The sequence below is a fragment of the Salarias fasciatus genome, chromosome 7 (assembly GCF_902148845.1).
Source record: "Salarias fasciatus chromosome 7, fSalaFa1.1, whole genome shotgun sequence".
NCBI classification, from domain to species: Eukaryota; Metazoa; Chordata; class Actinopteri; order Blenniiformes; family Blenniidae; genus Salarias; species Salarias fasciatus.
The window spans coordinates 9,537,043-9,564,110 of NC_043751.1; the positions used below are offsets into that span (position 1 = coordinate 9,537,043).

The window sequence follows — 27,068 nt, forward strand, 5'->3', positions numbered from 1 at the left end:
CACCTTTTTGGAGCGCAGAGAGAGTAGATACAAAAAAAAAAATTAGCACGTGGTTCCATTTTTTAGGTTCTTTTTCTCACTGGAAATGTGCAAAAATGCGAGTAGAGCAGAGAAGAGTCGATACCGTCAGTGGAAATGTGGAATAGTTTACTGGTCTGGTTCACTCAAGGTGAAATTTTGCTGTATGTGTTTGACACTCCTGATCTATTAGCAGGACAGCATCATTTATCTGTGGTTCATCAGTTGTTTTTTTAATGTGAAATTGCAGTGATTAAAGTTTTGTTGAATTGTTAAAGTGCACGATACCACTGCATGGAAAACAGCTCACTTAGCTGAGGTTACAAAAAGGTTAAAAATTGAGCATTCAAACTAGATTGGAATTTAAATAAATCTTTTTTTTTACATAACTCGCTATAATTAGCGACTCTGTCATTAACTGTTTGAGATGAGAGGCCAGATAACAGTCTACAGTATGGAGCCCGGCAGACTCTCCTGATTCAGTCCAAATAACAGCAAACCTCAATAATCGCTCTTCTTCACTTGAATAACTCGCATACCGTGTATTTTTATTCATTCATCAAAGAAAACGTGGTGTAAAATATGACAAATTGTGGTTTTATTGGGCTTCCTGGCCAGACAGACAAAAGATCTGCAGGAAGCAAAACATAATCAAACAAGAAAAGGAGGGAAGGCGGAGGATGAAAAAAGAGAAGAAAACCTTTTCATTATTTCTCCCACACGGGTGGCATTCAAGAAAAAAAAAAAAATTCTGCAAACAAATAACACAAAACTAAATCAAGAAACGCATCGACCGGCGTGACAGCGCTTAAGTGACATAAAAAATGGTGCGTTAGAAGACTGATGTGACAAACTCTACATCTTGTTTTGGGTGTCAATACTCGCATCAGCAGGATCGATACGGAAAGAAAATGGAATAAACAGTCTGGCGGAGGCGGCGGCCCCGCGCCTCTCTGTTGACGCGCGCTGGAGCGCACGGCGATCACCTTAAAAACACTGTATTTATTTTTGTCAAGCGCCTTTGAATGTGTTTCTCGGGCAGCTTGTGATGCGGGGAGTGTGTGTTCACATCATAAATCACGACGTGCCGCAGCGCGCCGCTCATTTGAATGTCACTATTTTAATAATGAAAGGTCTCCGACTGTGCCTCTGGCCTCCGCGTTACATGATGTCAAATAAAAGCCGAATGCGGCGGGACAGCTCAATGCTGGCGCATCCTCTGGTCCCTTGGACATATTTTAGCAGAACTTATTGATCACACATGATAACCGGATTGATCTGATGCTAAACAGCGCAAACCAGGAGAGTAAACCGAAAGAGAATCCAATTAGAATACTGTTCTACATTTCAACAAAGTGATGAGGAGGCATTATGTGCGTCTGCATGCCGATCGCCGTGACCAGACAAGCCATTTTCATCTGTATGTAAATGCTGAGTATGTAAATAAGCCGCGCGGCACCAGAGAGGCAGATAGCTGCTGGGCCTGGGCTTTATCGTGCGCATACTATTTGATCCACTGATCTGGTGGCGCACACTTTACATCCGATAGCTTTTACAACATATCAGTTTCCCAGATAGGACACAGTCACATAATAGGCAATATTTCCCTCATTTCATTCATTCACTCAGCTGGGTCAGGGCTTCTGGGCTGTTAGATTGGATGGAAGTGGAGCCAGGCAGAGCAAATGCTTTCTAACAACAATGAAATCGAGGTGATGTGTTTTCTCACATATCTCTCCTTATTTCCTAATGCAGTGGTGTTGCATTCATTGGGAGTAACTTTAATCTCGCTCTGGAAAATTCCATTAATCTTTGGCGTTGCTCGAATACAAAGAGGAAGATAAAAATTGCTGAGCAGCGGGGAAAAAACACTGAAGCCATATTTTACATCGGCGCACCGCGTTACCGGGGCCCGGGCGCAGATCATGCCAGTCCATTTCCCTGCTTGAAGCAGCACATTCAAAGTGAATTAATGAAAACACCCCGCGTGGATCCAGTGTTATTGGTGCTGCCTCGAAGACGGGTTGTCAAAGAAATCGAATCAAATGGGAGGACAGCCATTTTGTCCTTGCCATATAGATTATTTATCAATCTGACCGTCCGCAGTGACGCAGGCCTGCTTTTAGAGTCAGTTCACATACACAGTAACCTCACATCAACCTACCAGCTGGCCATAATCTGTTTTTCAGTTCAGGGTTGACTGGACACAAATACATTTTCTTCCTGACACTGTACTTCCCTGTAAAAAAAAAAAAAAAAAAAAAAAAAAGGAAAGAGGAAAACAACACATTTAGAAAATGATTAAAGTCTAATTCGAAGATCAAATGAAAATCCTTTTTGTCTCTTCCCTATAAACCTGCAAATATACGATGTAATAAATTTGTCATATGTGAATGCCCATAAAATGATAATCATCCATCTGAAACATGCATAACACCCTCCTGAGTTCCCGACCGCTCGTCTGAAACTGTTCCGGCGATAAAGAAAAGCCACAACTCGCGTGTTTTCAATTTTGCTTCAAAAAAAAAAAAAAAAAAAAAAAAAAGGAGATCTGTCAGTTTTCCTCTCTCCCCTCTTTTCTTTTTTGGAGCGGTTTCTGTCGTTCACAATGATCCTAATCTCTTGCGAGGAAGGCTGCCTGTTCCCCCCCCTCGCTCCCACTCCTCCATTTCGCAGTCATTTGCATGGGCAGAACGGAGCGCGAGCCACACACATCACACACTTCTCGGTGCCAGGCTCCTCTCATTAAGTCACCTGTCACTTCAGGACCATTATACCAGCCTCGTATTAGCATCACCTCTCCTCCCCAATAAAGCACCTGGAGGGGCGCCGCCAGCCCGCGGGCTAATGGCGGCCTGCACGCCTCACATTAACCACTTCTGCGTTGCGCGGCGATACATCACATCGCACATAATGGATTGCTGATTTTCATAATGTGCATAACATACACAAAGCCAAGTGGTGTAATGTATTCAACCGAACACAAAAATGACACCCGTTGCAGTACATAATCAAACACGCCAAATGCTCTCGCTGACTGCCGCGCTCGGTAGGAGGGAGGGGAGGAAGAGAAAAATAAAAATGAGTGGAAATTCTCTGCATTGCCTGCCAGGGGCACGGTAACTTATCCAAGCGCATGAGTACTATATCATCAAGAATGCATTTGTTATCTCTCGGGTACAGATACGGTGAAAGGCCCTCCAGATTGCGCCTGTATATTTCAATTACATTTGACATGCAGTGAAGAGTTTGGACTTCAAAAAGCTTCGCTCTGCGCCACACTGAACCATGAAGTTAATCCTTTGCATTGTAGGCTCTGATTGCCATGGGGCCGAGGTGTCAAGACTGGCAAGCGTGATAATGGTTATACTTCTGGTGGTTTATGGGCCCTACAGTGACCCTCGTGTCTGTTAACCTTGCTTCCTCTGTCTTATAAATCCTATCCGGAGAGGTTTATAGGGCTCACTTGTCAAGCCTTTTCCAGTTGTATTTGGTGGGCGGGGCCGCCGCGCAGACAAACGGGCACGGCGATAAATTCCACATCTGTTGACTGACGACAATGTGCAAGGCATGTTTGTGGCGCAACGCGGCAATTCACATTGTAAATTTCACAACAGATCAGTAATTAGAGAGATCATTCCTCCTGGAATCACCAGGAGGCAATAGCTCAGGAAAAGCCACTTAGAAGAGCGTGCGCCGATAAATACTCCATAAACACTACGTGTTCAAAGGTTTTAAGCTATCGATTTGACGACGGTTAAAAGGATAAGAAAAATCCAATAAGAGTTATGAGGATTTTAATGTGGTGCCACAGATATAATTAATTTTTGATGGAAGCTGCCATCACTTTGGCTTCCTTGGTACAAGCCCACTCTGCTACCGACTTTGTTGGAATGATGCAGAATTTATTATTGTCACAAACGGAATAATGCCACATTTTTTGAAGCAAACTGGCTCTGGAATTTGAATGATACTAAACTTAGTTGGAAGAAAATGCTCTATAATCTTGATGTTCGTATTTCTAAGAAGCAAAAACAATGGAGAAACATCAAAATGACAGCTAAAATACCACAACTTTGGAATGAGAAAGACACTGATGCTCATGTGGATGCAGGTTTGTTCGAATGTCACTTACAGTGCGACATCTTCCACAGAGCTACCAGGACCCAGTTAGACCGAGAGCTCATCTTTTAACTCAACAGGAGCTTAGTGAAATAGTAACATTAAGACAATAAGGATGTCTGTGAAGAGGACAGAAAGAGACGGGAGCAAAAGTTTTCTCATAAAACTGAAGTGACAAACCAGAAGAAATTTCAGGAACTTTTATAATTACTACTATTTACCAAAGCCAACCACTTCTTGATGTATTTTAGTCCTCGTCCACATGGAAACATTTCAAGTGGAAATGTGTTTTTTCCGATTTCGTTTCAGAAGTGTTCCACGTTTACACCGAAAGTTTCTGAAAACGTCTGTTGTCAGTGTTTAGAGAATGATGTCTGTGCACCGCAAGTGGCAGAAACGCTAAAAAAAGATGTAGATTTCATGTGAGGGCGCCAGTGAGTGCTGCTGTGTGTTTTGAAACCACACACACACACACACACACACACACACACACACACACACACACACAAGCAGAGAACTATAAGCTATAAACATGAATAAAGGTGAGGACACGGACGTTCGCACGGACAGTAGACAAAGTTGGACTGTTATTCCACTGACTCTAAACTCTCAACTAGTCCAGGAGAACCTGGACTGGGAGTCTTGCTGCAGTGGAAGCCATCTTTGTTGTTGCTGTCCATCGCACATGTGCAGATGAAATTGTCTAAACGGGACGTAAATCATCTAACACACCTTGAAATGCCCCTGACCCTGATTCAACCCCAGATTTTATTTTGGACTCTTTACCAAACGCATATTAAAGGCTAGAGTTGAGGGTGGAAATGGGAACGAAATGGAAGCACGTTATTGGATTTCTACATTTAGGAACTAGTAGCTGTCTGGAATGAACACACGCCGCCTCTGTTGTGCCGATGTAGAAAATTAAACAATCTGCAGTACAGTAACATCTGCAAACAGGTTTAATTCCGCTCTGCGGTGGGATTGTGAAACCCTCTGTTTCATCTTTAGGTTAGCCTTTGCAATGTAGCTGCTTGCTGCAGGTCAGCCAAAGCCGACACTCTTTACAGATTGCTTCGCACTCTGATAGTGACGGCTCATGTTTTTTCCTTTTTTGTTCCAAGATGACTGAACAAGTGTTTTGAATGCTTTTTTTGTTTTTTGTTTTTTTTCTAAATTAAGAAAGGATAAAAAGATTAGGATACATGTTCAGTAATTATGCATGAAAAGACTTTTCTTCTCTCCCAGGACAAAAAAAAAAAAAAAAAAATGCAGATTACTCTTATCATTTCCCTCATGGTTCAGCATTGGTGTCAGACGCCGGGGCCTATCACGCCCGTCGAAGGTAATGTGTGACTGTGTCCAAGCGGACGTGCATGTCCCTCTGCCAGACTAAAGCCTGTCCTCCCCACTCCTCTTTCCCTTGTGGGTTGCGCTTGACTTCCGCCGTTTTCACAGCTGCTCTCAGCAGTGCACTCCATTACACCTTAAATCACTTAAAAGATCTGAAGCACCAAAAACTCCCTCTGCAGCTAATTCACCCTGACCGTGAGGATCATCCAGAGAAAATAAGACCAAGAAAAACACTGCAACATCTGATTCCAGCCTAATAAAGTGCCGCGCTATCTATATAATGGAATCTATTGCTGCGTTAAATGGACAATATTGAATCAAGCCATAAAAATTTTTCCCGGCTCACTTGAGGAGTTTTTTTTTTTTTTTTTAAAGGTGCCTCAATATCACAGATAAAAATCTCATATTAGACGCCCGGTCACCCAGTTCTTGAAGATCCTGGCAGGAGGATTCTGAAAGAGGCAGATTCCTCTTTGTTGGGGATCCGAAAGCGGCCACAGAGATTAGGCTCAATAAATAAGGAGGGATAAGTGGGTCTTGTCCTGTGTTTGGTGGCACAGAGCAGTAGACACACAGAGGCATGACACGCAGCTGCACAGTGCTATTGATTCTCCGCTGGTCTCCAGGCACCCTTCCCTTTCATTCAGGCTGCCTGCCAAGTGCCTCTGAACAGGAGCCCCTGCTCTCCCAATGTCTGCACGTCTGCTTAAGCACAATCAATGGGCCATCAGCAGGGGAGAGAACGCACGCCACTGTCTTTACTTCCACAGGGTGTGAGTCAGGGAAATTGAAAATATATGTAGTGGAAAGGCATCATGATACCATGCAGGCAGAAAGCATCATTGACTATCAGAGTGAAATCAAAGCCTTCAAATGGAGGTTCCAGTCTGCAGCGCCCTGACTAGTTTTTAAAAATCTTATTTGCCACTAAATAAAAGGACTGCCCCATTCGTATTTCTCTAAATGCCTATTTGTAAAATGTGGATCAATTTTCCAGGATGCGGGGCTCTGAAACAAACCATACGGATTCCTCATTTCCCCACATCAGATAAACGTGTGAAGGTTACTGGAGGAGAGCTCAACGGATACATCCCATCCTCCAGTGTATTATTGGTCGACAATGATAACCATGATTCAGCCATACAAGCTTGTATGAGATAGGATTTTTTTTTTTTTTTTTAACTCACACCTCAAGACAATGATGGATTGTGAGAAGGAGCCGACTTTGTCTTCCAGTGATGGGTATTCAGCCTCCCTACTGGTGGTCCACGACGCAGCATTCTGCAGCACCGTACGGCTTCAGCTCAGGTTGTGAATCTGTCAGCCGGGCTGTCACGGCTCACAATGGAGTGACAAAGACGTCCCCATTACCAAGGACATTTCAGTTTTGTTCTCGCACCGCAAAACATCTTTTTCAAATCCATCTTGAGCAACACAAAGGGGACTCCGAGCTGAATGCTGCAATATCTTTGTTGCTCCCCAAAGATAAATAATGTACCCTCTTACACAACCCATCTTTCATCTACACTTTGAATCTAAATGGATGGCACGGCCAGCGCAGCCTCGCTTCTCGGATGGCGGCTTCCATCGCCAGATCGTGCATATTACTAATTATGTGCTCACTGGTCATTTTGTGGGTGAGTGGCAGTTCGACTGGTATTGAGCGAGCTCGGGGGGGGAAGCGTTGTGCGCCATTAAGAAGACAGGAAAGTCACTAATGCAGTGTCACCTGCAGCATGAGAGCAGATAGAGCGATGGAGTCTCCGCACCCAGCGAATTAAATAATTCTAATGATGCAACGGTAACAACAACTGCATCTTTTGCCTGCAGAACAGTGGAAGACCCAGGAGCCGAGCGCCTGCATCGATGCAGATGTGAAGACGGACAACAGCGAGGAGGATTGCTGGATCAGTTGTTTTTATCAGTTCCCTGCATCAGTTGAAGAAGAAAAAAAAAACCATCCTGGAGAAGAGCACATTTACCTTTATATTCACTGCATTACGCCTGACACCTCCCAAGTGCACACACTTATTACCATTCAGCGGCACTTACACACACCTGCTGACACACGGGCGAACACACACAAGTGCACACAGCCAGTGGCAATTTGTTTTGCGATGTTTGATTTGTAGCTTTGTGACTTTGAAATTAAAACACGGCATTATTTCAACAGGACCTAATTCCTGTACCAGCCAGTGAAGAGGGAGGGGAGGGGATGAAGAGTCTGCAGTGAACACTATGGAGCAAAGAATGAAGAAGCAACTGGTACATTTTCCACACACAAATTAGAAATGGTGTATGACTTCACTGTGTATGAAGTGTGTCCACATATAACAGCTTAGTAAGAAATCAGACCAAGATTTTCAGCACCATGGAAAGCACATAGTTCCACGAAAGCTACAGCGAAGTGAGTAATGGTAATATTAACAACAATAATAATAGACCCACACCAAGGAGCTGAGGGCTTGAGTGCCCCCATCGATATGAAATTAATTTGATGTAATCTTCTTAACTGAGTTTAATTATTTTATGCGACATCAGCACAAAGTACAGCTGATGCTCACAAGCATGAAATTAGCGTTCAAATATTTACTGTACCTCGTTGAAAGGAAGTGAGCGAAACTGTGAGGAAATGAATGAGAGGCAGAGGGAGGAGAGAACAGTGCGTGTGTGTGAGTGAGAGAGAGAGAGAGAGGGGGGAGAGAGGGGGAGAGAATTGTAAACTGCCAAAGTGTAATGCATTAATGTGATGTTTTGGATTTCGGCCAGTTAAGGTCCTCCTTCCTTTGTTTGGCCCTCAAAGTTCTCTTGGAAAGACTTATAAAAATAAAAAAGAGAAGGCATTACAGAAAAAGACCCTGAATTATTCAGTGTTTTTCTTCATTCCAAAACAGCGCATGCAGCAAACACTCCTATGAACAGGAGGAAGGCCTCACCCGCAGCAAGGTGAGGGGGGCAGACTCACTGATAGGTAATGCAATGCACACACACACACACACACACACACGCATATACACACAAGTAAACAAGTCCTGTATGCACTCTGATTGGTTAAATGGAGCCCTAGACTTTGTGCAACCTCAATAAACGCACACCTGTGGCAGCTGCATCACTTATCAAACAATCATTAAATAATGTGTGCACATTTAGATCTCCAATCTAATTGTAGCTGCTCCTGAAGAACGAGTCAGATGACTAAGAGGCAGTAATTAAATCATTGCTTAATTGTAATGAAGGAATTGATGACTGTAGCCAGAATAAACAGGGCTGTGTAACAGAGAGACAGAGCTGCGGCGGTGACTGAGGATGAATTAAGTATAAAGGTATTCATGCATGTGTGCAGCCACCTACCCCAGTGTTGTCATGGTGACAATGGTGTACCAAAACGCAGCAGGGATACTGGTGAACTTGCTGGCCGTGGAGCCTTTCTCTGCATAAAACATGACCGTGGCGAAGATGATGATGGCCATGGTGAGGGAGAAGAGGAGGAAGCCCAGCTCGGAGGCGCAGCTCTTCAGCGTGTAGCCCAGGATGCGCAGTCCGGCCGAGTGCCGGGAGAACTTGAAAATCCGAAAGACCCGGAAGACCCTCAGCGTGACGAACGCCCCGCTCACCTGGTCGTTGTCGGTCATGACCAGGCCGATGTAGTAAGGCATGATGGCGACCACGTCGATGACGCTCATCACACTTTTCATGAACTTATACCGGCTGGGCGCCGCGATCAAGCGCAGGAGATACTCGACGGTGAAGATCATGACGCACGCAGTGTCTAAACAAAAGAAGGCCAGCGCGTACCGGTCCCCGCACGAGACCTCCTTCGACCTGTTGGGCAGAGTCCCGCACGGAACCGTCTCCACCACGTTGGCCATCACCGATATGGCAATGAAGAATCCGGTGACATAGTAGAAGACCAGGGCTAAGGTGCTGGTGTGGGGGTTCTCAAAAGCCCGCCACAGGTACTCCCGGAACGTCAGGTTCACCGGCGCCACGTCGTTGTTCATGTCCATCTCCTCGTCGTCCTGAAGCCTCTCCGCATTCTCGCGCCTCCGGTCTTTGTACTCCTCGTAGCAGCAGTCCCCGATGATCTCGGGGATGATGCCGAAAAACGCCAGCTCCTCGTCGTAGGCGGATATGCATTCTTGGCGCGGGTAGTGTAGTTTCCCCGTGCGGTAAAAATTGAGGATGTGCCTGAAGATGTCGGGGTCACGATCGAAAAAGTACTCGTTCGTCTCCTCGTGGAAGAAGAAGTCCCTCTCCGTGCTCCCCAGCAAAGTGTCCGGGTACCGCTCCAAAGTGGTCCGCCACGTCTGAAACTTGGTCCCACTCACGTTGAGGACGATGAGCCCGTCCTGCGCCTTCCGCTTGTCTTGCGGGGGAATGGGCATCGGGGTGGTCGCCACGGGCATCCACCCTATGGCCGCTGCCCGGGCGAAGGGAAGCCATGCCGCTACACCTGCTGCCATGCTGACCTGTAGTGTTTAGTACGACCCTGCTCCGGTTATCACAGTGCTACGGCTCGGAGACGAATTGCATCTGCAGAGAGAACCGCACATAGAGACGGCGATGGTTACAGGCTCCTCTATCACCCCGGCTCAATAGTGTGTGATGAGAAATCACACAAGCCTATTTACTTATACTGATACTGCGGAAAGCACTCCTGAGTATCACTCTGGCGCCTTACCCGGTGTTACTGTTCAGTTATGGATGCCCACTTTGCGGCAGAATATGAATTGGATTTCGAGATCGTCACCAATCAATAAGCGGGATGGTTTTTTGTTTTTTTTTCTCAATGAAAATCTCAAATCAAATAAAAAAAACACCCACCTTAAGAGAAGGTTTCTCTTTAAACTGCATCCACGGTGAGTTCAGTGATCTGCCAATCCTCGCTGGAGAACACTTGCAATTTCGCCACCCATCTATTTATCACTGCAGCCAGACGATAGAGGAAAAAACAGGAGCAATAACGTTGCATCAACAAGTTAAACAATTCAGGCGGCAGTTTCTCAGTGGAGAGCGGTCATTCGTCCGAGCCCGACCTTCTCCCTCTCTCTCTCGCTCTCTCTCTCTTTCACCATCCGCAAGGTTCAGGTGCATTGAGGGCTTTTTTTCCTCCTCCCGTTGCAGCTACTCCTCAATAAACTCCTGTTCCTCTCGTCGACTGCAAGACCACCCTCCCCCTTCCTCACCACCGAGCCCCGACTGAGGAGGGAAGGAGAGAAAATCGCGAGGAGAGAGAGAGAGAGAGAGAGAGAGAGAGAGAGAGAGAGAGAGAGAGAGAGAGAGAGAGAGAGAGAGAGGAGTGGTCCGATCTGCATCCAGAAATTCCTGCGCTGCCGCGCCGTGGGGGAACTAATCAATGCGTAATGGTAGTCTAGGTAGGCGGCATCTCCCAAACCTCAAGTTACCGCTCGTGTTTCTGCGTCCCCTCCCTCCAGCAGCTGCACGAGGACTTACCCACAAGTGCATGTTGCATTTGTTCCAATTCCAGCAAACAAAATAAAATATTTTGAATACGATGCCTTTTTTTGTTTTTTGTTTTTTTTTTAAATTCATCATTTCTGAGGAAGTCGAGGTGCATCAGGTCTTTCTTTAAACAGCTATTTTTTTTTTTATTTTTTTTTTTGGTTAAGAAAAATCGCAAATGAAAACAAATCACTAAGCCCTGTATCTTTGCAACGACACGTTTCATATGATACAATAAGACCACATTTTCAACTATAATCAGAATACATATCCGGATTCCAGGTCTGCGGATCATGATCAATACATATCTTTCTGAATCGCCTTGTTCTGTTGTGCTATTGAACGGAGTTACACCGTCTGAAAGGTCAACATCATTGGGCAACACTGCTCTGCTGACATTTTCCAAAATAACCATAATCAATGAAATGCCTCTTGTGCGCCATAACGCAACAGCTCTGGCATCTCCGAGGGGATTCGTGGCAGCTGTGCCCGCCGTGAAGCGTGGACCATATTTGGCTTCAGATTCTCGCTTTGGGACACAAAGGGGAGCGTCTCCACAGAGATTTGCGCGGATTTAAAGGTGGCTTTGACCGTTTTCGACCATTTCAGCACCATGGACAGCTCCCCGGCTGTCAACACTGCAGAAGAAGTGAGTTTCTGGCGCTTCTCTCCCCCCTCCTCCTCACGCGAGGCTCCAGTTTCCAGGCATGCTTCACACCGCAGTCACACAGCAGCGGATCTTCTGCGGCTTCAGCTCTAAACACATGGTTTCAGAGTCATGCTCAAGCACACACACAGTGGCTGGGATTTTCGAGGATGGATGGCGAGATGAGATGTAGATTCACTCGCTGGGAAATTTACTGCAGCTGTTGCTCCTTTCTAAAGTACTGTAATTTTCATCAAATGAGCAGGAACGGGGCTCCCTGTCTGGCCCAAGGACGGTTCGATAGTATAAGTGGCTGCTGATGAACACATTAGATGTTGCACCCAGACAGACCTGTGGCCTTTCTTTGCTTCCAGGATCTGCAGCCAGTGCACTACATTCTCACCCAGCCTCTGGTCCCCCTCTGGCACAGTGCCTAGTTTTTTGTGGGATGAATGCACAGGACTGTCAGAAGTCCCATTAGTGTATGCTGAGCATGTCGGAGTACACTCAGTGTTCAGTTTGAGCAGTCAGGCCCAGGGGCTATGTATTCATCAGGGCATTTAAATATTCCAGCGGTTGCCAAATGGCACCAAACACAGGCATCCCAACTGAGTTGGATGTCAGAGTAACTGCTCGCTTGTCAAAGCAGAGCCGGCCACTGTGTTTTAATTCTAAAGGTGGGTATGCTGTGCAGCTTTTGCATTTCCTCTCATTTCAGCAAAACACAACAATCTGAAAGGATTACTTATATTTATATTAATAAAATGTAACAGGAACAAGAATGATTGTGAATCTAGTGAGGTGAGTAAAGTGTTTGTTTCATTCCCAAGGAAGTATTTTGCCCTAATTTTGCACATTTTTAAATTCTAAGATCTCTCAACAGGTGAAGCCACAGTTCTTTAGGGTGATGTTTATAAAACAAAAGTCTGCCATGTGTGTTTTTACCTATGTTTGATGAAATGGGAAGTCTTGTATTCTGATGACACACTTTTTTGATCACGCTCATTTCCAAGAAGTTCCAAGGTCATTTGTGATCGCTGGTGTTGACGCAGTGCTGTGCAGATGATTTAATTATATTGCCTGTGTGTTTATGGATTTAGTCTCTGGATCAAGTAATTAGCGTGCGTCCTTAACAAGGTTGAAGGCAGAGTCCGGGCATTTTTGTGGTTGTTTGTGTTGACATCAGTTGAGAAATGGAAATCATTGATCTGTCTTAAAAATGAATGCATAAATATGAAAAAAAAAAAGGATTTTGTGGGTTTCAGAGGCTTCCAGTTGTAATAATGCATTAAAAAAAAAAATCAATTTTCTCTTTGGTCTATCCAGAGGTCTGGCACTGTAAACTTGGCCCAGCGAAGTGATTCTGAAGCATTTGGGATTAGGTTGTGTAACAGGATAAATTCAGTGAACAGGTCCTTAACTGCTCCCAGTGTGGTAAATCAAAGACATGTACCCAAAACAAACACACACACACACACACACACACTGTCTGCCTGATAAACCTTTAGACATTCGTGTGGGCTCATGCACACGCAGCCATATTTTCTTGCATTTGATCCATTGACAGTCTTCGCGCTGTAGTACAGTGATGCGGCCCACACTGCAGCCTGTTTTCTGCGGTCTATATTTAGTCAGGTCCAGCTCAGTGATTGAGATGATTAAACAGATGAGTCCCCTCCACTGGAGACATGCCAGGGCTTGTTAAGGAAGAAGTAAAGGGGCAGCTGCCTTTTGATTCGGGTCATCGATAGAGAAACTCAAATTATTCAAAAGAGTTGAAGCAATCCTGTAACTTACAGGCGGAAATAACAAGTGAGGATGGTGAATCATGCAGTGTACAAATGCTTCTTTCCATGCCTACAGTTCCTTGAAAAAGAATCCCACAGACCAGAGCTCTGCAGAGGTCGGCTGGAGAGACAGAGGTCTGGTCTGACCTCATGATAAAGTTTATCTTTATGGAACTCTTCACCAAGATGCAAGTTCATGAAAGGCGATAAAAGGGTCATAAATAAAAAGCCAATAAGAAGAGCAGTAAAAAAGACAAAAAAAAATGCCAGAAAGTGAGACCAAAAAAAAAAAAAGTAGCAAAGAATAAAACTAGAAAATTACATGGAGCACTCCATTTCAAGCTTGGAAATACCCTGGCATGCTTTATGAAATGCAGCTAATGAAGTCATGAATCGTCCCGTGACCTCTGGGCAGAATGACTCGCCGATATCCCCAGGTGAACAGCCCTCAGCCACGCCGCCCCGGCCGCCGCCACGTCACCTCCCTCAGCTGCCGCTGCCTTTCCCGGGCTCTAATGAGTTATTGACCCCCCGCGGATGTGTAAAACAGAGTAGGTCTTCTTGGTTCTTTATTGCGTATGGCAGCTGGTGTGTTTGTGTCTGCATCTGCGTTTCTGTGTGCATAAGCATGCACTCATGTGTGAAGCTATTTATGTGTGTTCATACGGTACATGCCGCACTGGAAGGGAGTAGCCCAGAGGAGGCGGATGCTTGAGGACTGCATGATGAGTTTTATCCCTGTCAGAAATGCTGGGATAATCTGTCATTTAACAACTGTTGGTTGTCAGGAAGGTGCAAATCGGACACATGGGTACATGTGGTTTACGGCACTTGCAATTCTACCTGCATTTATTTATTTATTTCGGCCTTAAACAGCATATTCATTTTCATCTGTTGGCACCACAGACAGCATAATATGATAAAGTATATGAAACGGCTACCATTACTAGCTGGCACAAGCACAAGCCCACTGTTTAAATACACTCCCATTAAATCAATCATTTATATACACTGCCTTCTGGATGGGAAACAAAAAAAGATCGGCACCAGTGTTCCTCCCACTAGCGCATTTTTTAATTGTTTTTCGCCCTACCTCCTTCTAAGTGAATCTATAGGGAAAGTAGCTCTTGTCATTTGGTGAAGAGGTATAGAGGGGATTACAACGGGGAAAAGAACGATGTGACTGTCACTGTGAGTGCTTGTGCCTATAGCTAAAGCACACACACTGCAGTATGTGTCTGTGGCTTTGAGAAGAACAGTACATCACTGCACTATCAGCCCCCAGTCCCTTAACTACCTCTGCACAAGGGCACATCAGCTGGAAAATGTAAAGCAAGGCCATGAAACTAAACTGAACCATACTTTCCCTTACCTTACCTTGTCTTGTCTGTTCATCCTTGTAGTATTTCCCTTGGCCTTGTAACAAAAAAAAAGAGAAACACAGTGTATGCGCGTGTCTCAAGGTATGTAATTAAAGACCAAAGTCGGCATTGCGCCCGAACCTACAAACTCTCATTGAAATAGTAATTCTTTGCAAGGACATTGCATTGTTTACCCGCATCATCTGTTGAACGCATTCCCCACTGCAGAGGTGCCGAGCAGATGCTCTGTGAGCGTCTAAACACAGGGCTTTTGAACGGAGTTCACACACACTGTCTCCGCAAGCCGCAGCCTCAAATTGAAATTAAGCTCTTTTTTTTTTTGTAAATGTGGCAAGTGTTGAAACCTTTCTGCTCCAGCTGCTTCTGTGCAGTGAAGCGATGAAAGTGATGACTGAGAAAAGACTGAAATTAGGGTTCAGATCAAAATCAGCCCCGACGTTAACCAGCACAGCTCTCTGTTCCTCAGCAGTGTGTATTTATTTGTATGACATTCATGTTGGCGCACGTGGGATGGCATCCAGGAAAGAAAAAAGTATAATCTAATCAGCTTCGCTATTGGAATGGTATTTGTTTGGCAGATGTGTGGTTTGGTTTTTACTGGATCATGTTCAGAATATCACTGCCGTTTCATCTGATTGATACTATAATGCTACTGGCTTCAGTACAGCTGGCTCAGACGCTGGTCTTCAATCCTCTTTTATGGATCTGCTTGCCTTTGTCTTTTCAGATGATCAGACTGAAGCAACTGGCCAGAAACACTCACAGGTTCAGGCCATCTTCATTTTCCCCCAGCACACACACTCTTGAGTTCACTAAAAATCCCAGTAAAGTGAGTTTTATATTTAATTCTTGGGATTCAGTTAATTCCCGGAAAGACTACTCTGACAGCAGCGTTAAGATAAGCTTTAATTCCTCGATCACGCGCCGCCATTACCAGCAAGCATCGGTGAGGCACGGGGTCAGGGCGGGATCAGACTCGGCGGCGGGGTTGTTTGTTTGGGCGGTGGCGGTGTGGACTTCTCCTGACGTCATTTGTTGGGACTTGGCATTGGCTGGCCGGGCCGCTGACATTTGCTTTCCCACCATGTGGCCCCTGTACTTTGAGGCCAGATGGCAGATGATGCCTCCGAAGCAGACGACACACAAATACTCCCATGAGTGTGTGTGTGTGTGTGTGTGCATGCACACTCGTGCTTGCACATGGGGAAAGTACACATCCACATCCACACACACACACATCCACACACACGCACACACGCACACACACACACACAGACCTACAGTGCTGCAGTCGTGGGGCCTTTCCATTGACGTGAAGCAGTGGTTTTCACAGTGTGGCGTCCGCCTGCAGGCTGCCACAGAGCTGCAGTGGCCTCAGCAGAACGGGGAAAGCTGCGGTCCAACTGATGTCTTTTTGTGCAACGATTCTCTCTTGTCATTTTTGAGGATAAATCATGATTTTAAAGAAAAGCAAGTGGAAGATGAAAGTATATTTTGTTCATCAAACCACACACTTTTAGTTGAGGATTGATTGAAATGACACACATTGCGATCACAGGTTATTTGACAGATTTTAAAGTCTTAGTGCAAAGCCATCCATCCCTCCATCCATCCCTCCATCGCTCCATCAATTCATCCATCCATCCATCCATCTACACCTCAGGGTCACAGGAAGCTGAAGCTAATCCCAGCTGAATATGAGTGAAGGCAGCGTACACCCTGGACAGGTCGCCAGTCCCTCACACAGCCGACACAAAGAAACACACCACAGCCACACACACACACTCACATGTCATCACCCCATCTACACACACTTTTAAAGTCAATGACTAACCTCAAACACAAGACACTAGGCTCTTTTTTTTTTTTTTTTAAAGAGGATCTGGATGAAACCCCACGCCGCGCATCTTCTTGTTATGTAGCAACACACACACACTCACACACAGAGAGAGAGAGAGAGAGAGAGAGAGAGAGAGAGAGAGCGAGAGGGGACAAAGCAACAGATCGATTTGTCGCCCAAAATAATTTATAAAGTCCTGATAGAATGCCAGAAAGTAAACTTGGGGAAAAGTGGATATATTATGATTGGAGTCGCGTAGATCGATGCTTTTCCCTCTCTGTGCGGCTCAGGCTTGTTTGTTCAGGGTGAAATATCATCATGAAGGCACAACACGCAGCTCTGACACATCCCCCCTTTATGTGAACCGCAAAATCTGTTGGCTTTTTTTCCCTCCTTTGTCTCATGTTGCCGTCTTTCCTTCATGTGAGGGAATCGCTGCTCACCTGTGAATATTATTCAGTGAAACTGTGGGGAGAAATGTGCCATGGAAGCAGGTATCTTGTGATGTAGTCCAGAAGGTCAGGGAAACCGATGCCCGACAGCAAACCGAGCCCTCCAGTGTTGCAGTGGAGTGTGTAAGCATGGCCTATTAACCTGCAGGAGGTGGCAAATGAATTTACCGGCTTTGAAGGTTAATGCGTCACAGCTTGGAGGAAGACTAAAGGAAACACTGCTCTTTATAAACACATCATATCAGCAGACTGCAATAAGCATCGGCTTCTTTCAGCCACTTTGGTCAAATGATTTCTGCTCTGCGAGAAGCCAGACGAACCACAGAGTCATGGGGGGGCGGCGGACAGACAGGCTGTGACAGGGAACGCACACAGTGATCAATTTCTTAAGAAAGTCAATTGCGAGCCGCTTTTCCGAGCACATTTCATTATTTCTGCATTCTCTTCCCACTGCTTGTTGTCCAACTCGCCAGACTATAAATTAACAATTACGGTCTGTGAGGAATCCAGCGCAATCAATTCAGAATTTGACACAAAGAATACACTTGGGTTCACATAGGCGGCTGATGCGTGCAACAGCTGAACGCTGTGGAAAAAAATGGCACGTAATGAGAAAACATCGAGAAGGCCGACGCCACTTTTTGCATCTCCTCGCCTGGAGTCGATTTGTTTAGCATAGCATAGCATAAACACCGAGAATAGCTTTTTTTTTTTATCCCGAAACAACTGAGTCATATCTTATGTGTTAATCTGGAAGCAAAGTAAACAATTTTAAAAAGGATGCGCGGCGCGGTGGAGGCGTGTGCCTCTTTTTCCTGCTTCAAATATTTGTTCTAGCAAAGCCAGGTAACAGATGTAAAAGAGATATTAATCTCCGAGAGAGCAAATAAGCGTCTATTCATTTTATTTTCCTTGTTTCAGGATAATAACAGAAGATACCTTCAGAATCAATGAAACAAAACCTTCCCATCAGCATCTCTGGCTCTCAGTACACAGCAACAGTGAAAAGACAAAGACGGGTATGTGTCATAAACTCAATTGAAATTCCATCGAGGACACGATTGCCTTACCCTTTAAAGAAAATCTTTACATGGAACAGCTTGATACAAAGATAATGATGTATTTCACCGTTGCAGAAAGAGCAATATAGCAAATGAATGGGTGAGCTGCAATGAATAACGAGATAACCTGCCTATTAAAGATAAAGCGGAGGTGTTGAGGTCGCCAGCCGCAGAGCCGCTGCTATTGGATGGCAGTTCAATTTAGGAGGGGGTGGACCATCCTTTGAGAGTTTTGTAATTAATCAAAGTCCCCCTTTAAGCTCAACTATTTCACATTCAATTTTATCTGCTCGTCTCCCACGTGCAAAGCCCTTGTGTGATGTGAGCCCATATCTTAATTACTCTCAGATCACTGATACCCCCCCCCGCACACACTCACAGTATCTCTCCCAGAGACAGAAAATCATTTTACAGCTGAGCAGATAAGTCCCCGTGCTCCCTTTAACACCCCCCCCCCCCCCCCCCCCCCAGCCACAGCACATCTGACAGTGTTGTAATGACAGACAGGCAGCGAAGAACCTTGTTCCGATAATTCCTCTGCTACATACAAGTAATGACACCCCCCCCCCCCCCCCCACCACCACTTCAGACACACACCCCACCCCCCAAACCCCACCCTTCGCCCATGATGAATTTCAAATTGAACTCTTGCAAAAATATTATAATTTCAAAGCAGGCATACTTCCTTAATATGTTATAAATGGCAGCGGCTGCTGGAGCCGCTCCGCTGCTGCTGCTGCTGCGCAACTTTCTCAAGTTGAGTGAAAGATCATTACGGAATGTGTGTTTGAGCGTTTACAGTCTGTGCTCTGCTTCACGGCTGAGCCACACCGATTGATTCCATGTTCTATTTACAATATACAATTTGATTACCTTCATTTTTTTTTTTTTTTTTGCACATAAAAACTGTGGAGTTACACTCTGCGGTTCGCAGGTCAAGTGCAAATCCATCAGCAGAAGCATTAAAGATGCAACGTGGCCGGGCCTCTTCGCCTCTTTCTCCGCGGTTCAACAGCGACGATGGACCCAGCTGCCTTTCCACGCTCATAAAAACACAGAAGTTGTATTTTACCTTTAGGAGGCGACAATAGGCAGATTAATTACGACACCAAATTGTGTTTTGAAAACATTATTGCATCAACCTGCTCAGTTCAGTTTCATTTATATTGCACTAATTGCAACACGGACACATCATAAAATACAAAATAAACAGAAGAAGAAATCCAACAACCCCATATAAGCAAACATAGACGACAGAGAGAAGGAAAAACTTTAATTTCTTCCACAGTTTTCGCTGAAAACTTTGAGACAGCAACTGTTTTGATGTATGATCAAAGTCTCTCCTATCACTGCTATAACTAAATGATTGTATTAATACAAATAGAAACACGATGCTTGTTGGAGCCACCTCAATATAGCAACTGATCCATCCATCCAGTTTCCATGGATGGAGCCAGGCCCGGCTGGCCGTGGGGGAAGGCAGGGCTCGTCCTGAACATGCTGCCAGATTACAGGACAAAAGCATCGAGACGGACGGACAGTCATGTACAGATGCAACACACACACACAACTATTACACCTAATCTGATGGACTGCTGGAGGAAACTAATGAGAAAACCCACAGAGAACACACACACTGAACATCGAAATGTTTAAAAAGCCTGGACTCAGACATAAGGTTCTCCTGTTGTGCAGTGAGAGTGCCACACACTGCACCGCCATGCAGCTTGAGCTGAACTCGCCTCAGCCAAACAGAAAGAGAGCTTTAACACACTATTTTCAGGACAGGAGTGAAAAACATTCCTCTCATCCTCTTTCTCGGGTGATTATTTTGGCTTCGATTACTATGCTAAACACTAAAAAGTGTTTGATTTCTCTTTTTCACAAAGCGGTGGCAACCAGGCCTCCTCCTCTGTCTCTCCTGCGTGGTCATAGTAACCAGTAGAGAGAAAAAAACCTACTTTTACAGGTGAATAATTTTTGGTGCTGCTGCGGTTTGGAGGGATGTGTTTCCGCTCAGGAATCTTCAAGTAGGACGGAGTTCGGACTGAGAGTGTAGCTAAAAGCGCACGGCGACACTGTCACGCTTGTACAGCGCACAGCAAAGAGCCTGGAGCTGCTTGTCAGATATTATGATGGCGTGCAGTACATACAAGCTGTGGAATGACGCGAGGCGTGTCTTTTGATGGTAAAATAATTATAAATCCGCGGTTCTATAAATAAGCCCGCTGTACTCAAGGGCGATATTTTGATATGCTACACCATGCGTTTCTTCAGCTGCAAAGGGAGAAAAGTGCCAGAGGGCAATCCTGGGGCGGTGAGGGGAGCTCAGGGGCTACGCTGGCAACACAAGCATGTGGTTAAATTAAACACGAGACGGGTGTAAACACGAGGTGAGCGACCCAAACACAGCCACCGACATTAAGTAGGTTTCCACTCTGTGATGAGCCCGAGCCGACGCCTCATCTGGGAAACGCACTTCCACTTCCCCGTGCTTTGCTGTGAATTTCCTGTCTCAACCGGAGGAGTAAAACCCTATTTTATTACCAGTTAGGATTCTCATTATGATTGGGCTGGCCACCAAGAGCATAAACATCATTAGAGCCACTATTACTGCATAAAGCGACACAGATATTCACCTGCAGCGGGTTGCTTTTTCCCCCCACTGGAAGATGAATCAGCATGCAGTTGTCTAATCGCCTCCTTTCACTCTTTCCAGCTTGTTACTGGCTAATCATGCTCATTTAAATGGCTCACATGTGTAATTACTGCTGTCAAGCAGTCCCGGACCTAACAGGTCAGCTTGCTTAGAGGGCCAGGCCCATTATGGAGACGTTAAGTTATGATCATAGCTATAGGCCAGCTGTACTAATACAACCCCGGGGAGCGTAATGCCAGCCCCTCTCATTGGGAAAACAAAGTGTTTGTTTAACATAGAGCGAGGTGTGCGTGGTGTGTAGCTCCGATTAGCATAAATGACCATAACTCCTTTATGGCTCATCAGTGGCTGCTGTTTTCCAATCAGGCCATTTTAGTGGAACTCAGCAGGTCCTAATGATGAAAACACTGACTCTGTGCCTCTGTTTGTCTTCCAACGGCAAAAAAGAGAGTCTAATTCTGCTGGTTAATGGTCATCATGAAAGTGAAAAACAGCAGAATATTAGGTTGGTTTTTTTTTTGTTCCAGTCTGAGTGAGTGATGGCAGGATGGTGTGTGGAGGCAGCAGGAGTCACGTCTGGGGAAGTGTCTGTACTTACCGTACAAAGGAGCCTCTTATTTGGGATGCGGAGAGTGACACTCCGAGGATTAGCCGCAGCATTTTCCATACAGCGGGAGCGCTCTCGGGACACCTTCAAGTCTTTCTCACATTCTGTTTAACTCCTTGTTTCTCCCTCTCAGCTTCCTTTTACTCCATCGACACACTCCCAGAGGTGGAGGAACTGTTGAAAGAGAGAAAGAGGAGGAAGTGAGAACAGGGTGAACAGACATTCACCGGGTGTTTCACTTACAGCACGTGTGTGTGTGTGTGAGTGTGTGAATGTGTGTGCACTTCCACTGCAGATGGAAATACGCACACAGACATCTGGGGATGTCCACATTCCTACAGGCTATAAACCAATGTTAAAAAAGCAGTGGAGATCTGCAGCTGAGACGAAGCGGTGTTATGGCTGGTTTATGGACTGTGCCCGTCCAATCAGAGCTCTAATTAGGCAGGCGCAGCGTGGGAATGGCGAGCGCGCATTGTTTACTGGAGCCCAAAGACTGCACTGTGTGAGTGCTGCAGCGCCATGTTGACACGGACGTTTTATTATGAGCAAATAGTGTTTTTTTTTTTTCCCCCCCCTTTTCCTTCCCGCGTCTTCACTGCTTAAAAGAGTCTCGGTGAGGCAGACCCAGGAGGCTGTGCATTCTATTTCATTTCCATTTGAAAAACAGTGCGGTGGAAATGACAAATGTGTGAGGCCTATTGAGAAACCTTCAGGGCAGTAATGTAAATAACAGAAATTAATCATCTTCTCCAAAGAGGGAGAAACACGCCTCACAGTCACAACAAAGGTCACAAATCCGGCCTACGCCTTCACATCTTCCAAACAAGAAATGACAGACTTCTGACACGCCACTAATGTCTGACTGTGTGGTCCGTGTGTTTTATTGTGCACTGTGAGTGTGTGTGTGCGTGTGTGTGTGTGTGTTTTCGTGTTTGTGAGAGTGCGAGGACGTCTCTGCATGCCTCCGTGAATCTGCTTTTGATTTTCTTTGCTTTATTTGTGCATTATTTTCCCGGCGCGCCTGCATCCGAGTGCACATGTGCATGCATGCACGCTCCTCTATTGTCTGTGTGACTGAGTGTGTTGGTCGCAGATTCGCAGAATACCTTTTTCTCTGAGGCCTGAACCATCTACTTTTAGCTGACAGCAAATAGTTGAGCAGAACCAATTTAATCTTGTTTTTCAGCCCAGGATGACATGCGGGAGAATAAAGCAGTGGAGCTTGTCCTAACTCTCATGGCGGAGGCAGCCACCACGGGCAGCGGCGCACTGAGGGATAGATGGTAATTGCAATGTGTTGATTTGAACTTTATAGCCATCATGGGAGGCTATGGAAACGCGGTGTACCGGCATTATCATACAATGGGAAGGGATTTCTTCAAACCCTCTCATAGTTAGTCTAACGGCTTCCAGGGAAAGTAATTTGCAGCTCAGGAAAATACTACCTGACAGATCGATTCGCCGGTTGTACCCACAATTAATGGACGACTCACTCTGGCGGAGGAGAAAGAAGCATCCGTCGGGTGGCTTTGGCAACGAGAGGAAAGGAGCTTGAATGTTGCTCTCCTACATTCCATAAATGTCACAATTAAAACCAACCCTGAGCTCTGTGTACATTACAATGCCTCTCGGGGGACAGCTTGACATTTGGACAATCATGTTGAGTTTCTCATCGCAAAGAAGTTGGATTTTATGTACCCCGAAGAGCTTGTGCACTGCGGCATTATTGGACTCATTTGAAGAGAATGAGGCAATTGCATTGGAAGTAAAGCGCGGCAGAGAGCCGCACATATATTCATAGCGGCGACAGACACTGAAATAGGCATTTTTCAATGACAGCGATCTATACATAGAGCTGGTCGGAGCAGAAGTGTTGCTGGTGAAGAGCACACACCAGCTGTCAATGTGGGGAAAGGGAAGGAAATAGCTTTCATCACGGAGGGGAGAGGACTGTCGGGCCACGGGGAAGAAAAACTGATTCAGTCATGAATTTTCAAATAAATTCACATGGGTAAACCAGAATTTGACTGCAGGAATCCAGAGTGGTGCGCAAGGCGTAGTCTGAGCGCTCGTCATCCCCAGAGGAACTGCGGGAGAACAGAGTAAAGATACAACAACAGATTCTTTTAGCTGCTGGAAATCTGCGCCGCCCAAACCAGATTAACTGTAGCTTTGCTTCAAAAAGACCATGAAACTTTAAAGCGCCGGCTTCCCAGTTGTTTCACACATTCTTCAGGTTATTGTGACTCTGCTCGCGTTGCCTCGATCTTGACTTCCTCCTCTGTGAACGGCTGAAGACGGGTAGCTTAATCGTTGCCCTGTTGCTTATGTTTTTGTTGATGGACGAAATTATAGGATTTGACTAAGAGGATTAAAATGACAGCAGTTAATGAGACACAGCTGGGACTGGATCACAGCAGACAAAACTGTACCGCACCCCCCCCCCCGCTCGCTGCCCTCACTCCCATCACGACCACAAAGACACACACAGATGACACATGCACACATGGGCATACACATTAGCACACGCACATACACGTGATCCTGCTCTCTCTTTATTTACTCACCTAAAGGCCAGAAGACAACCTGCCAATCAAGTCCACATAATGCCTATTACACAGGGTTTATTATCCCATTCAAATGAACCAGATTAATTATGTCTTTTCTGATGGATTTGAAGTATTTAGCTTAACAGGACACACTGGGAATAATAACATAATTGTAAGCTTTCCCCAACTCATCCTCTGTCACATTGAAATAAAAAAAAAAAAAAAGAAAAAGCTTCTTCAAATGCTCAGCATAGATGGGCAATATATGCACATGACAATGAGGCTCCTGATGCCGCGAATGAAATTCAAGGTTGAGCCACATCACATTACCGACTTGATCCACGTTATTACATCTTATAAAGTCGTCCACCATGACAGGATAAAAAGGGGGAGCTGGCACCGGAAAGACAAAATATGACAACATCTTATCGATCGCCTCCGATGCAGAATTAATACTGATACTTAAGGCTGCGTCGATGGTGACACGGCGGATTATCATTTGTCAAGTTAATACAGCGAACGCGTCGGCAAACAGCTGTCTAATTACACATTAGCCTTCAAGAGAAGCTGTGTGCCAATTCGCCAGTTCTGTGCACTCAGCAGGTCTTCAGTAGCAGTGAATTTGTGGACTGGAAAACGTGCGAAAAGACACCAAACAGCGAGCAAGAAAATGTAAAGAAAAATCTATTTCTCGGCACGATTTTCGCCATCCAGATATGTCTGGTGAAAAGACATCAGAAATAGCTTTTTCAGTTATGAAGGTGATGGATATAGCTGTGTTTTTTTGGGTTAATGTTAAGTTTGTGGGTCCTGAAATCACAAACAGACGGGCTATCAACATCAACCCAACAAGCACGTTAGCTTTAAAATCCCCAGAGAGAATGCCAAAGTGTTAAATGATTTCTATACTGTTGGGTATTTCAGGTAAAATAATTTCAAAGCGCGTCAGTGTCTTCATTAAACATCCCTACCAGCCTAAGTTTAGTCCATGACGACTGACACCGCTGGTCTAAAAACAACTGGACGGCGTCGGCTGGGCTCCACAGCTGAGGCACGCAGGGGATCATTAGTGGCCTTAATGGTACAACAATAAACTTTCCAAGAGGCTGATAACAGGAACATGCATGCGAATGACCTAAATGAAGGCTTTAAACTCTCTTTTTCCATCTAGCTTCTCCAGATTTTATGGAGCATACCAAGATGGGGGTGTTCTATATGCACAATAAGACACCTCATTCAGGCCTGAAGCCAGACTTTGAACAAACTGGCAGTGTATTTTATAATGTGTTGTGTTGTGTTCTAGTTTCTATGAACACATCGTAATCACATTTGCATTGAAAGTATATTCACTTTACCGTCATGGTTCAACTGGAAATTCATGTTGGACTCTCCAGTTCTCTCATGGTTTGTTAAATTTAGCTTTTGTGAATAAAGTGTCAATTGAAGACGTTTAAAACATGTTGGCCACAAACCAAAGGAGATATTAACACTCAGCATAGAATTTTTCCTCTTATTTTATGGAGCAGAGCTTGAAGATTATTTTTATTAATGCCTAAAAACACATAGCTCTGCTAAAATAATCTGGAATAACACTGTAAAATATGAAAGAATTGATATTATATATCAACGGCATGGGTTCACAAGTTGTTGAATATAAAACTACAACATTTTCTGAACAGTAACAAAGCTGCAGAGATATTTACCAGGTAAAATGTGTTTTCACACAACAATCAATTAATATGAACTCATTAAGAATTTACAGGAAAGGACAGGAGCGAAAGAGAAACAGTATAATCTGGAGCCATATCACAGTTCACTGAATCATTTTGTTCAGATGCTTATTATGAATAAGTTGAATTAATGGCCGTCCTGCAAAAAGCCTCTTTGTGTATTGAAACGCTGCGCATGGCGGCAGCAGTACAAAGCAGCATTATTGGAAGTTAAAGCGGTTGAAGGAGATGCGCACCAACGTGCGCCACCACCGCTTTGATTCGGGAGTACCAGTACGGCTGCTAATGGGTTTCCGGCTGCTTCAGACTCTGGAGTCTGATCCTCAATCCAGCTATTTTTAGACCAGTGATTGACGTCTGCTCGTTCCTTTTTTCCAACCAGACTCTAGATTAGGGGAGGACTGTTCAAAACTAGCACTAATGTGAAGAGGCGAGCCATTAAATTGAGTTTAGTTGAACAGAGACGTTTCCCTCGATGAAAAGGAGAATGTCACAGAAATTTGATTCTACTGTTCATATGAAGTGAAGTTCCTGCATTTCACCAATGATTATCTAAATTATTATTCTTTAATACAACAGTTTGTCCAGAATTATTATGAGATTCCATAGTAAAGTGAAAACGGATGAAGGGCAGACCAACAAGTACAGATTTTTCTAAATCTGAAAAAATTAAAATGATTAAAAAGTAAACACAAAGCAGGTGCTTTGGATCATTTGACCTTGTTTCTGCTGCCAGTGAAAACCAAACAGGGTGGCATGCAGGCCATACAACGTCCTCTAGATAGACTCACTACACAATCTTGTGTTTGGTTGTGGTATTACAGGACCAAACAGGACGCGGCTGGACCGCCATGCAGCTGAATTCATACCGACGGACCTCAATCCAGAAGATGCTTTGGAGGAAAAACAGGCAGCAGGTGAAATAAACAAACAGATAATAAATACACATTGTTTACTGTACAGCGTGTACAGTAAGAACAGCTGATTTTTATGGGGACCATCCTATGTAAATGTCACTGTGGGATATTTATTGAAGTAATTACAGTTTTCTAGAAATGGAAAAGCCCCTCCTTTTATTTAAAGATTAGAAATTGATCATGCTTATGTTCTGCTGTCATTAGATCTGAATTCCAATCGTTCCCAGTAAGTCAGTGGTTGCATCCGAACAGCTTTGTCCATCCAGTTTCAGTCACTGCAGATATTTTCAGAAGATATCTGACAGAAATATGGGAAGTCCAGCACGTATAAAAGATTAATGACATTCCTGGACTTGATGTCCTGGTGAGCAGCCTGCAGCAACACCCCCCCCTCCCCCTCCCACTAAAAGGAGCATACTTAATTAAATTCATGGGAACACTGATGGCTGTACATGACACTAATGTGGTCTAAACCTACACGA

General features: G+C 44.9%; 1 protein-coding gene across 1 annotated transcript in view; it reads right to left on the minus strand.

Moving 5' to 3' along the window:
* LOC115392602 (potassium voltage-gated channel subfamily D member 2-like) overlaps positions 1-10,724 on the minus strand; it is a 40,209-nt gene extending 29,485 nt beyond the window's left edge. Inside the window, exons 1-2 of the mRNA XM_030097311.1 lie at positions 10,315-10,724; positions 8,842-10,023 (exon numbers count right to left, since the gene is read on the minus strand). Of these exons, the coding sequence (XP_029953171.1) occupies positions 8,842-9,953 (1,112 nt within the window). The 5' untranslated portion in view covers positions 9,954-10,023; positions 10,315-10,724. The remainder of the gene's footprint in view (positions 1-8,841; positions 10,024-10,314) is intronic.
* Between the last annotated feature and the right edge of the window lie 16,344 nt (positions 10,725-27,068).